General features: G+C 50.1%; 2 protein-coding genes across 3 annotated transcripts in view; one reads left to right on the plus strand and one right to left on the minus strand.

Moving 5' to 3' along the window:
* Positions 1 to 1,940: 1,940 nt before the first annotated feature.
* On the minus strand, positions 1,941 to 7,358 carry rtcb (RNA 2',3'-cyclic phosphate and 5'-OH ligase). The gene is made up of 12 exons (XM_088989010.1): positions 7,131 to 7,358; positions 6,832 to 6,910; positions 6,684 to 6,751; positions 5,311 to 5,410; positions 5,083 to 5,239; positions 4,862 to 5,018; positions 4,047 to 4,206; positions 3,789 to 3,964; positions 3,497 to 3,685; positions 2,516 to 2,626; positions 2,282 to 2,401; positions 1,941 to 2,204 (listed from the first exon to the last, which is right to left on the minus strand). Exons 1-12 carry the CDS (start codon positions 7,221 to 7,223, stop codon positions 2,097 to 2,099), a joined length of 1,518 nt encoding a protein of 505 aa, XP_088845136.1. The 5' UTR covers positions 7,224 to 7,358; the 3' UTR covers positions 1,941 to 2,096.
* A 197-nt stretch (positions 7,359 to 7,555) lies between these two features.
* Positions 7,556 to 12,863, plus strand: part of fbxo7 (F-box protein 7) — a 6,577-nt gene continuing 1,269 nt past the window's right edge. Inside the window, exons 1-7 of one of the 2 annotated variants that reach the window (XM_088989011.1) lie at positions 7,556 to 7,845; positions 8,111 to 8,380; positions 8,608 to 8,950; positions 10,119 to 10,340; positions 12,180 to 12,324; positions 12,409 to 12,492; positions 12,561 to 12,656. In XM_088989011.1, coding sequence (XP_088845137.1) covers positions 8,259 to 8,380; positions 8,608 to 8,950; positions 10,119 to 10,340; positions 12,180 to 12,324; positions 12,409 to 12,492; positions 12,561 to 12,656 — 1,012 coding nt within the window. In that variant the 5' untranslated portion in view covers positions 7,556 to 7,845; positions 8,111 to 8,258. The remainder of the gene's footprint in view (positions 7,846 to 8,110; positions 8,381 to 8,607; positions 8,951 to 10,118; positions 10,341 to 12,179; positions 12,325 to 12,408; positions 12,493 to 12,560; positions 12,657 to 12,863) is intronic. The other variant, XM_088989012.1, reaches the window with a different exon arrangement.

The raw sequence follows: 12,863 nt of genomic DNA on the forward strand, positions 1-12,863 counted from the left end.
CTTTGAGCGCCGCCGGGCGCGCCTCGCCGCTTCGGGGCGCTTCCGCGGGGCAGCCGCGCTTGCTCAGGTGGACCTTGAGGACGCCGCCCGTCAGCAAGACCATTTTGGCCAACGCGTCCGTGTCGGTGAAGGTGGTCGGCACGTAAAGGGGCGGGGCGGTGCGCGCCGCCAGGGTGGCTTTGACGCGCGCGCGCACCTCCTCCTGCAGCGCGACGTCCAGTTTGCTGCCGCTGACGCTCGGCCTGCTCGCCACGTCCAGCGCCGCGGCCAGCGCGGAGGCCAAGCCGCCGACCACCGACGGCGTCGCCGCCGCCGCCGCCGCCCGGCTTCGCGCTCGCTCCGCCATCAGCAGAGCCGCGGCGTTCACGCACAACTTGTGGGTGGCTCGCGCGCACAAGTCGGCCAGCAGAAGCTGCGTGGCCGAGTCGGCGGTTCCCTTCGCCAGCAGGACCCACTGGGGCTCCGTCACGCGCGCCAGGTGGGCGCGTACGATCGGGAGGACCGCGTCCGCGTGGACGCGACACGCGGCGTTCTGCATGACTTCCGCCTTCGCGACCACCCAAAAAAGAGCGAATGAAGGCGGCGGGGTGGCGAGAGCCGCCCGCCGCGCTGCCTTTGTCTCTGTGACGTCCCCGCGCGGGGCGCGTCGGTTCTTAGTGACGTCTACGCACGTACGTGACGTATTCCGGGTCTTGGGCAACCGGACACGTGGAGTTGACGCGTCCGTCACCCGGTGGACCCTCGCCGGGTTGACTGACGGTCGACTTTGCCGACGGCGCCACTGTTCGGTTGCCGCTTGCCCTCCCACGTCGTCGCCATGGCGACATTGTTTGTCGTGGGGTGCGTTAATCACAATCGTCTTTAATGGCAAGTATGTAGAATTTTGCACTAGTAGATCATCAAAAAATACAAAGGTCAACCCTACAGGTCAAAGTCGGCTTTCTTGTCAACTATGCTAATGCAGGACATACAGCGCAGATGAAATGAGTGTCCTCTCGGATTCGGCGTGCAAGGCACTTATCATGACAAACATAATAAACACGTAAACGCCAATTTGCCGGGAGAGAAAGGAGCTGCTGCGTGTTCACGCATCTTGGGGAAACAAAGACAGTCATTCATCCTTCGGCACTTGCTGTACCCTCTTTGCGACATGAAGCTGTTCTAGATGAAAGAGGAGAGGATCAGAGCATCCTTAACACCAGTGGATCAGGGACGTCATGGTGGAATGTGCACGTCTACTACTAGGGTTAATGGCTAATGAGTCAAGCGATCGGTTTGTCAATCGGCACGATTGATTAACTATAGCGGCTATTCACGTTTCATTGAGTTTGCTGCTCCTCTGTTTCATTTGTGTTGTTTTATTTATTATAGTACCTGTGCTTGTCTGTGACTGTAAAGTGTCCTTGAGAGCTTTGAAAGGCGCTTAAAATATCATGTATTATTATTTGTCTAATTAGTGATTCAGTGTATTAGCTAACTAACTAGCTAGCTATGTATTAGCTATATAGTGTTTGCTTTCAACATTTAGCTTGTAGTAGACGTGCGCATTCCACTATGACGTCCCTGATCCACTGCTGAAAAGGACGCGTTGATCATCTCCTCTTTCATCTAGAACTGCTTCATGTCACAACGAGGGTACAGAAAATGCTGAAGAATGAATGACAGGTTGAGTGAACGCTGGCGCGTGTGGCTGCCGCTGCTCACCCGCAGAAAAAATATCCTGTGACTAAACTGTCCTTGAGAGTTTTGAAAGGCTCTAATAAGTGAAATGTATTATGTTATTATTATAAGTGGCTAGCTATCTGTTGACTATCTACTAGCTGGCTCGGTAGCTTTCTATCTATTAACTTCCGGGGTGAGTGAACGCTGGCACGTGTGGCTGCCGCTGCTCACCCACAGAAAAAAAAAATATCCCGTGACTGTAAAGTGACTTGAGAGTTTTGAAAGGCGCTTATTAAATGACATTTATTAATTATTAGAGATGTTTTTTTTTCCTTTTTTATTGACTGCCTGTCGTTTTTTTTTTTTTGTGTGCGTTTTCTGGCAAAAAAGGTATCGGTTTCTTCTTTTGCAGGTGGCCCGACGACATGCGAGGGTTATCCTTTGATGACGGCGATGGGTCTCAGCTTGATGGCCTTCCTGCTGATGCCGGCCTCGTGGCACGTGTCCACCACGTCCGTCACGTTTTTGTACGACTCGGGCGCCTGCGGGACGGACGGAGACACGGTGAGAGACACGAGACAGGAGACAAAAAAAAGAATGAAGCATTGAAGGCGCCCACCTCTTCCATCACCAGTTTGGGAGACGCCACTCGGATGGCAATGCCTTTGTCGGCCAGCTGGTCCAGAACGTCCTGGAAGTCCAGATTGCGGCGGGATTTGGCCCGGGATAGCGCTCGACCCTGCGCACGTGCCAGGCGAGTATTACCGGCGTGCTCATTGGTGCAAGCAATTGCTTTTTTTTTTTCATTTGTTGGATTGGCGCACGACTCGACTCGACTTGACGACGCACGTACCGCTCCGTGACAGGTGGTTCCGAAGGTGTTGGTCATGCCTTGCTCGGTGCCGGTCAGAACGTAGCTGCATGTGCCCATGGTTCCCCCGATCAGGACCGGCTGGCCCGTCAGCTGGGGACGCACAACCGGGTCAGTTGGGAGACACCTTGGTTGGAATTCCGTCCCAATACAGCGAGACCTTGGCTTACAAACTTAATTGGTGCCCAGCAAAGTGTGTGAAAGGGAAAAAAGTGTGTATTCCAAACATCAATTTCCCATAGGAAACCATTAAAATGAGAATAATCCGTTCCCAGGTCCACATAAAACATCATTTTCTACGAAATAAGCCTTAAAACTACACATAATATACCTTATTTTAAATGTGCTATGGTAATATAATTAAAGAAATTAACTGTACCATAACGGCCTTTAAATATAATAATAATAATACATTTCATTTATAAGCGCCTTTCAAAACTCTCAAGGTCACTTTACGGTCACTGGATAAGTTTTTCTGTGGGTGAGCAGCGGCAGCCACACGCGCCAGCGTTCACTCAACCTGGAATAACTCAAATTGATATAAAGCTAGCTAGCTAATCCACCCCTTCATTGGGGGTGCGCCTTACACTCCATTGCGCCTATTTACCTTTGTGATGGCGGTTGATGCTTCTTGCATCAAGTGTCTCTAGGAGCTCTGGGTTGTCCATCTTGGAAGATGCGATCTTGCAACAGATGCAGGCTGACACACTAGAAACTTCATTCATAGCTGGTTCCCTTGCTCGTATGTTCTCTTCAGATTGTAAGGATGGCTTGTGCGGGCTATTTGTGGAGCCTGATTGATGGGATATTTTAACCTTGCAGTCTACACTCTGCCTTTGAACTCTCAATAATGTTGAAACGAGTCCAAATGTCACTGTGTTTTCTATCCATTTTCACACCATTTCACTTTTTTTCACTTTGTTTGTTTGTTTGTTTTTCCCACACGAGTGTCATGCGACCGACCTGGTAGTCGACGGGGATGAGCGGGTGGTGGGGCGGGAAGGCGCGCGTGGAGCCCTTGCGGTGCACCAGCAGGGTCCGCTGGCGCCCGTCCACCATGTGCTCCTCCACCTTGGCGATGTTGTGCGACACGTCGTAGATGACGTGCATGTCCAGGTCGTCCGGCGTGCTCCGGAACACTTTGGAGAAGGCCTCGGATCACACGCACGGCGGGACAGAATGAGCGCGTCGTCCCCGACGTTGAGGCCATTCTCCATCCAAAGAAAAGCGCCGCGCTCGATGGCGTGCTTTTTACCTGCCTTGTGAGGAAGGTCATGGACGAGCGGTTGACCCAAGCGTAGTTGCCGGCGGCGGCCATTCCCTTCAGGTAGTCCTGTCCCTCCTGTGAGGTGATGCGAGCGCAAGCCAGCTGCCGGTCGTTGACGGCGATCTTGTCACGCTTCATGGCCTTCTCCATGGCCACCAGCGCGTCTGGCGGGCCGGCGCAAAACCCCTCAGCGGCGCCGCCCTCAAAACGCTCCGGAGGGGGTCGTGGTGGAATTCGGCGAGTTACCTGTGGCGACCTGATGGCCGAGGCCTCTGCTTCCGCTGTGTATCATGACGCACACCTGCCCCTTGTGGTCCACGCCCATCTTCTTGGCCGCGTAGTCGTCGTAGATCTGCTCCACCACTTGGATCTCGGCGTAGTGGTTTCCTGCTCCCAACGTTCCCAGCTGCAAATGGGGGTGGGGCTTCTTTGGAACTCAGCCTTTTCACCTTGTCAACACTTTCATTTGGCTTTTTTTTTTCCCTTCCGAGACATCTTTAATAATAATAATACATTTCATTTCTAAGCGCCCTTCAAAACTCTCAAGGTCACTTTACAGTCACAGGAGTGTTCCTGTGGGTGAGCAGCTATCTCTCTAGCTATCTCTGTAACTCTAATTAGCTATCTCTCTAGCTAGCTATCGCTCCAGTAGCTATCTCTGTAGCTCTCTAACTAGCTATCTCTGTAGCTAGCTATAGCTCGTGTTTATTCTACAAAAGGTACAAGCCAAAAAAATAGTCTTGTATTCATATTCCCCATATAAATACCCAGCAGATAAATGTAGCTAGCTATCGCTAGCTAGCTATTAGCGATCTATTAGCTCTAGCTAGCTATTAGCTAGCTAACTTGATCTAGTTGAGATATTCCGGGTTGAGTGAACGCTGGCGCATGTGGCTACCAAAATAATAATAATAATAATAATAATAATACATTTGATTTCTAAGCGCCTTCAAAACTCTCAGGGTCACTTTACAAGTTTCCAGTCACAGGATAAGTTTTTATGCTGCGAGACGACTCGAGGCAAAAATCCAATCCAATCCAACTTTGTTTGCAGGGCCTACCTGCGGGAGGCCGCGCTTTTTGGCCTTCGACGAGACCTTGTTGGGGTCGGCCTGCAGCATCCTGCCGTATTCCTCACAGTGCTCCTTGTCTTCGGCCCAGGCGTAGCCTTCTCGCAGCGACCAGTCCACGCCCATCTCCAGCGCCTCCTCCAGGTCCCTACGGGGACACGGGCGTGGCGGCTCAGCGCCCCTTTGCCCGGTCGGCCGGCCCCGACGCTTACTTGGCCCCCATGGGGATGACGCCCTTGGAGCCCACGCCCACGGGGATGTGGTCAAAGAGCGACTGCGCCAACTGCTCCTTGACGGGCTGCACGTCTCGCTCGTCCAGGTTGGTCCTCAGCAGGCGCACGCCGCAGTTGATGTCGAAGCCCACGCCGCCTGCCGGCCGTCGGTGCCCTTTCGTCACGGCGGCGCAAAAGCAAATTGGCGGCGGGCACGGCGACACTCGCCTGGAGACACCACCGCGTCCGGGTCGTTCATGTCGAACGCCGCCATGTTCCCGATGGCAAAGCCGTAGCCCGAGTGGACATCTGGGAGGCCGATGGACCTCTGCGGACAAGACGCCGCGCAACAATCCTGAATTGGACTCCAGACAGTTGCTGCTTTTCTTGCAAAAGGACACTTTTTTTCCACTAAAAAATCATCTCGACACGTGAAATTCAACGTTACCAATGGGACACTTTTTCTTCCTCCTCAAATGACGTCTCGTTCTTGTATGTCCCACGTCTTTATGTCCTCTAGCAGATTTACGTGGGACAGGAGATTTGAGACCATCTCTTTTCCTCAATGGATGCTACAGCAGCGCGTTTGCTTTTAACATTTAGCTTGTAGTAGACGCGCACATTCCACCAGGACCTCATCATAATAATAAATTTCATTTATAAGTACCTTTCAAAACTCTCAAGGTCACTTTACAGTCACGGGATACATTTTTCTGTGGGTGAGCGACGGCAGTAACTCAAATAGATAGAAAGCTAGCTAGCTAGGTAATAGAGCCAATAGATAGCTTGCTAATAGTCATATTTGTTTAGTTTTTTTGACTTTTGACTTCAAGATAATAACACATTTCATTGAAAAGTGCCTTTCAAAACTCTCAAGGACACTTTACAGTCACGGGATATTTTTTTGCAGGTGAGCAGCGGCAGCCACACGCCGCAGCCGTCACTCAACCCAGAAGTAACATCAAGTTAAAAAAAACAAAAAAAACTAACAACAAAAATATATACACACAAATATATATATATATATATATATATATATATATATATATATATATATATATATATATATATATATATATATATATATATACTTCAGCACTTTCTGTACCCTCTTTGTGACATGAAGCAGCGCGTGTGGCTGCCACTGCTCACCCACAGAAAAAAAAAAAATATCCTGTGACTGTAAAGTGACCTTGAGAGTTTTGAAAGGCGCTTAGAAATGAAATGTATTATAGATAAGAGAGGATCAAAGCGTCCTTTTCAGCAGTGGATGAAAAGCGTCATGGTGGAATGTATATTTCTGCAACAAGCTAAATGTTGGAAGCAAGCACGCAGCTACGAGGGTGGTTGCCTTTCCAGCAGCTCCTGTATTTTGTTTTTCTACTTCATTCTTTCCTTTCCTCTTCCTTTCAGTTTGCTGCTGTGAAATGTTAATTTCTCTACTACGAGACGAATAAGGGTACATTCAATCCAAATAATTTCACTCCAACGGCGATTTCCTCTTTCCTTAAACTGCGCGTTTGTTACCCTACGGTGCTTTTTCGGTCAACTTGTCACTGAGGGTGGTGGAAGTGGTGGTGGAAGTGGTGGCTCATACGCACATGAACGATGCCGGGCAGCGCCGCCACGTTTCCGATCTGTTTCATGGCCGGAAGAAAGCCGCCCACACCTGACCAATGGAAACGGGGACGTGATCAGCAAGTCACAGAGGGACATTGACGACGGACGAGGACGAGGAGCAAGCCTCACCTCCTCCTCGAGAAGCATTCCGCAGCTCCTCGAACATCAACTTTTCCAGGGGCTCGTTGACGTAGAATATTCCTTCCACCTACGACACGCACGCACGCACGCACGCACGCAGGGGTCACCGTTCGGTTGCAATCGATTCCAACGCGCTGCGCGGATAAACTTTCCAAGTGGGGCGAATGCGACACCGCGCCGTGGCTGATTCCCAGTGTCGGCTGACGGCGATCAAACCCTCAAGATGTAGCGATCGAGCTACCTTGCTAACTAGCCCCATTCGCGATTAGGGGCGGGGGTGGATTTACCTTCATGTTGGGAACAAAGCCCTTTTTTATTCTCCAACAGTTGGTGTCAATCTTGTCCAAATACTGCAACTCGTCGTTGTAATTTCGATTCATTCTGGCGCTTTTGGTTCTCAAGTCCAAACAGGTTCCGATCGTGTGTGTGGAGCGTGTAGTATGTGCGTGCCTATGTGTGACTGTTGCTCTAGGTGGCAGCAGACGGCAACACGCAAGTCTTTTAAGTGGTCACCAATCAACTAATTGTGTTTCTCATACTTTGCCACTTGCAAGTCACGGGACATAGGATGTATTAATCCCAATAATATAACATTACCCAGGGGGCACGACCATTAGCGTATTCGTATGTTGGTGCGACTCGTGTTGCAACGTCATCGTCGAATTTTTGACAGCGTGCTTGCCGTCGATGTAGTCCAACAAAATGGCGACCGTCTTTCAAAACAAAAGTACCATATCGAGCAAGAGAAACGTTGACAACGACACGCCGCCAAAGTACCCTTGTGGCTACCCTTTGTCCGTCCGCGCTGCGTAAAGGGTCTCGGTTTTCGGGTGCGGGTAGTTTTGTGCCATGTTATCCTTTAGTTTGTCACCCAGCAGTTAGACCGTACCGAACATGTAACGCTTCTTCGGTTTTATAGTGAAAAGCGGATGCTGTCGGGGTGATAGCATCGTTTGATGGCGGACGAAGGCAACCAAACGTTTTCCCAAATCCGCCGGCCAGGTTGGTCTTCTGTGAAATCATCTCGATATCTGTTGTTTGGCAAGTCCGCAAATCGCTTGTTAGCCTCACAATAGCCTGGTCTGGCCAAGCTTAGGATAGCTTAACTTTGCTGCGGTCCTTAAGCCCCCTTTTCCCTCATGCTCCGCAGCAAACGACATTTCTTCAGCTTTGCGGTTTGACATAATTGCACGAGTCTTTTCGCCTGTAAAAGCGCGTTAGACCGCGCCAAGCTCACTCTTTTGGTCATTTTTGTTATTATTCTCAGGTATCGTTTGGTGGTGTGCTAATCAATGACTCAGCAAATGCAGATAAGGTGGCTCAGTGCAGTCAACTGAAAGGGCATCGGTTGTTGTTGTTGGTGGTGGTGGTGGTGGTTGTGGTGGTTCCGCCGTTGCCTGCGGCGTGTCAACAGGATGAAGTTGCGAATTCGCATTTGCAAGCAAACCAGCAAGGTGGACGCGGTGGGTCCCCAGTCGACTTTGAATGAGCTTCTGGAGCACATTCGTGACGTCCTGCTGCCCGGGCACGGATTCAGGTCAGTCCGCGGAACATTTTTTTACGTACGTTACCTCCCGACGAGGTACGTACGCGTCGTGACATCATCGACGCTCGCTAAGTGACTCAAAAGGCCGCGGCGGCAAACGTCAGATGACGTCACGGCGCCGCAGAATCGCACGCGTTCGCTTGGGAAACCGACAATTTGCCACTATTACGCGTGTGGTTATTTAATCGGATTGAAATGTGATATTTCGTTGACCTCAGTCCAGACGTGAACTTCGGCCTTTCTCTCAACGGCACCGAGCTCCTCGCTGACACGGGGCAGAGGTTGTCGTCGTGCGGCGTCGTCCCGGGAGATTTGATCCGCGTCCTGCTTCCCGCCGACGCCGCCCGCGGCAGCGACGACGACGGCGTCGATCCTCCCCCCGGCGGCGTCGCCCGCTCCGTCGCCGGGCACGCGAACGCCGGCCGGATCGCCCGCGACATGGACGAGGCGCTTACCCCCGGGGGTGCCATCGCCGGGACGGGCGCCCGTCCCGGCCCCGCGTCCGCCTCGAGATCCCCGCCCGCCACCAACGCGTCCCCTGCAGCTATGACTTCCAGCCAGGTGAGATGATTGCCCACCTATTTCTTTTGAGGGGATGCTGGGGGGTCACAATAGGAAAGTTAATTGGCAAAAGTCCCAATGTCAGAATCCATCATTACATAACTATTAACCATCTATTCCTTGTTTTAATAATAGTAATAATAATAATAAATTGCATTTATAAGCGCCTTTCGAAACTCTCAAGGACACTACAGTAACAGGCGTGAGCAGCGGCAGCCACACGCGCAGGCGTTCACTCAACCGGAAAGTGAGGCACGCTGGGAAATTGAGGCATGCTAACTTAGCCCCTTTAGCCCCCTAGCCCATTTTAGCATTGAAAACTGCAAAAGCTTGAAAAAAAAACCTTAAGCCTGGAAAAAAACCTTAAAGGACAACCAACGTCACTTTTTTGTTTCTTAACTGACATCAGACAAATGTTTTATAGCATCTAAATTACCCAAAACACGTACTGTGATATTTTTATTCAAATGCAAAACACCAATAAAAATGACTTAAAGTGTTCAAAATCTGCAAAAAATGGAGCTGCGAATTGGGCATTTTCAGAAAGTCCCGCCCCCAGTTCGTGCCGTCACGCCAAGACGTCTTGGCAGCCAATCAGAATCCTGCTTTGGGCTTTGGACTTTCTAGAGCGCTATAAGGTCGTGCATTTTCCAAAGTAAACGCACGGAACCTCAGCCCCAGAAGAAACATTCAAACGCTACAAAAAGTAAACGTACAATATACTGTGACTGTAAAGTGTCATTGAGAGTTTTGAAAAGCGCTTGTGGCACGCAACGCAACGCAAACATTGCATGACGGACAAACGACAACTGGAGCAAAATCCTTCAGCAAGGGATATTTACTGTAAATTAAGCATTTGTGGCAGTTACATCCTTCATTAAAAAAATCATTTATACTTAGCAGCAATGTTTTTTTTTTTTTTTTTTTGCCATTACTGGTCTTATTGTGTTTCAAGTTGTGAAAAATGGGGCAGGCAACTTTTCAGAGTTGTCTGCTAACTTTGTGTCATGCATTTCAGACACTGCCTTCGCCTAAATTTGGACACGTTGTTGCACTTGAACTTGTTTGAATTTCAGCCCATATGAGCCCTCATCGCTAGCCAAGTTCAAGTTTGTGTCTGGTCTTTGCTTCCGCGTTGACCTCATGTGATCTGGATTGGCTTTTGTAGCCCGATTGCGTGGCCTCCTCGGCTGACGCTGCCGGACGGGCCCAGAACTGCAGGACGCCGGCGATCCTCTGCTGGGAACCCATGCTGTGTGGCGAGGCGGGCGAAGGCCAGGCCCCGCACTCACTGGAGCTGCTCTATGGCGCCGCCCGGGTCACCTCTCCGGCCGATGCTATCGTGGTGGCCGCCCATCTCCTCATGCTGGAGACCGGATTCACGCCCCAGGTCAGGAACCTCGGACGTCATCCAGGTTTTTATGATAACTCATTCACTTGCAGACATGTGAAAAATGTGTCCGCTCCAGTGCCAGGGTTTTTGTCATGACTACATAGTATAGTATAGTAGCAGTAGCAGTATAGTCTGTGTAGGCCGTACGGGAGTGGTCCATCCAGGAAGTTCTGCCTTGGTTCTAATTTGCAATGAAACTATACCATGAATGAAACAGTCGAATCGGTGGCACTTTGACAAGCCCCATGCTAACGTTAGCCACTGATATTCAACTGTTTCATTCATGGTATTGTTTCATATCAAATCAGAACCACGGCAGAACTTTTTCCGTCCACAAAATCGAATCCTTCCGTCCATTCAACCTGAAGTGTACGATATCCTTCATATTTTTACTCGTCAGTTTTATTCAAAAGGGGACGTTTACCTGTTTGGACATCAACGGCCAGAGGTTGGTATCATCCAATCAAAATTGCACTTTCCGCCAACAGCTGCCCAAACAGGAAATGAACAGCGAGAATATGTATGTATTTAGTTTTATCGGCGAGCCTGATGCAATCATTAAAAGAGCCATAGATGGCTCGTGAGCCGTAGGTTCCCAACACCTTCTCTAGACTTATCTGAGCTTGAAATGAGGGCGGCTGTCCAAAATCCAATGCAATACTTACACATTGGTTTATATATGGCCTTAACAACAGCTGAAGCTGGAACAAAGCCCTAACATTGAAAAAGGGAAATGTGTAGAAGGGGAAAAAACATTGCCAGAGGTCTAGCCAGCGCTTTATCGACAACCCAGCAAGAAATACCAAAATCCAAACAAATTCAGGAATGGCGCTCTACGTCATACAGAGATACCTCGGCTTAAGAACGGCTTGGCTAACAAACTTTGGCTTACCAATGTTAAATTCACGAGAATTTAATCTTGGCATACCAACTATTTTTCGGGATACACAGAGCGCCACATGCAAAAAGCTGTCAACCCAGCTAAACAGAACACAATTGATGAGGAACTAGGTAAAATTATCGCAGAGAAAGCACGGCAACTTCACTCAGATATCGTCAAGAGGCAACCTGGAACTTCGTCAACCATTGATGATTTCAAGGCTAGCCACGGATGGTTTCCGAACTTTAATAAGCGTCGTACAGGGATTCATAGTGTCATTCGTCATATTGAGGCAGCCGGTTCTGACCATAAAGTTGCCAAAGCTTACAAGGAACCATTCCTCAAGATGGTGAAAGAAGAAGGCTACGTTCCTCATCAAGTTTTTAATGCTGAGGAAAGCGGCCACTCCATTCCATCAAGCCATCAACAACCATCACAAAGGTCAATAAAACGACTTTATTACATAATACAGTTTATTTCTTTAATTACAATACCATAGCAAATTTACTATACATAAAATAAGGTATATTTCGTTGAGTTTTAAGGCTTAGGAAAGTAGAAAATTATGTTTTATGGGGACCTGGGAACGGATTATTTTCATTTTAATGGTTTCCTATGGGAAATTAATGTTTCGGATACACACTTTTCGCCTTACACACACTTTCTGGGAACCAGTTAAGTTCGTAAGCCATGGTATCACTGTATTTTCTATTGCTGAATAAATTCAGGAATGGCAGTGAATGAGTTAACCACATTGTGGCCCGGAAGTCTTTTGCTGTGGAATTTGTCAAGGGTCCGTTTTAGGGCCCGCCGTCTGGTGTTGTTTGTTTTTTTTTTTGCGCATGACGCGGTTCCCCTCAGCCAAGTCGTGACTGGATTTGGCGCCACGTCACGGCACCTGTTGCGGATTCGTTTCCCTTTTGACTTTTGAAGTCGCCGACGTATGGCGCCTTCAGGGCGGCGAGGTGAAGCCGGCGGAGATGCCGTCCGGATGGCGTTGGCCCGGCGGCGCTTACAGACTTCAGTACACGCACACGCTGTGCGAAAGGGGCGCGGTCACGGTGGTGGCGGTGCCCATGAACCCCGTGCTGGTCGTCGAAGGTGAGCGAGGGCTCGTCCGTCCTTCAGCTTCCCGCCGATGAAGACATCGCTTGGGCTTCATCGTCTCGGTTGCCTTCCCCGCAGCCATCCTGCAGGTCGCCGACAGCGCCAGCATGGCGGCCAAAGTCTGCCTGGACCCCGGCGTCTACGTGACTGAGGCGTGGCCAGGTCGGAGCGCCCGCGCCGTCGGGCGTGGCGTCGGCGCAACCGCCCGCTTGACCGATGATTTCTTCCAGGAGCGAGCGCGGCGTCCGCCTTCACTGGGCTAAGTCGACTCTCGCGGGTGTTCAAGGACCAGCTGGTCTACCCGCTGATTGCCGCCACGCGGGAAGGTAAGTCTTTTGGGCGGCAAAGCGGGCGACCTAGCAGGGCGGCAGGTTGAACCTGGATTGGTTCTCGGTTCCAAACCCCACTTGGAACTCCTTGGATGCATTTAGCATGCGAGCGTAGCATAGCGTAGCGTTGAAAAGCACTCGACGCAAAAATGTCCACATCTGACAATGCTTGTTTGTCAGCCGCTGACCAAATATGCACTTCTA

This window comes from Hippocampus bargibanti, linkage group LG22, assembly GCF_051943395.1.
Source record: "Hippocampus bargibanti isolate YZ-2025 linkage group LG22, ASM5194339v1, whole genome shotgun sequence".
NCBI classification, from domain to species: Eukaryota; Metazoa; Chordata; class Actinopteri; order Syngnathiformes; family Syngnathidae; genus Hippocampus; species Hippocampus bargibanti.

Bases quoted from the DNA above. Each gene is read 5' to 3' on its own strand.
- rtcb (XM_088989010.1), bottom strand. From the start codon at position 7,223: ATGAATCGAAATTACAACGACGAGTTGCAGTATTTGGACAAGATTGAC. The intron at 5,411-6,683 runs GTGCGTATGAGC...TCTTGTCCGCAG, and splicing joins CGCTGCCCGGCATCGTTCAT to AGGTCCATCGGCCTCCCAGA. The intron at 2,402-2,515 runs GTACGTGCGTCG...GCACGTGCGCAG, and splicing joins GAACCACCTGTCACGGAGCG to GGTCGAGCGCTATCCCGGGC.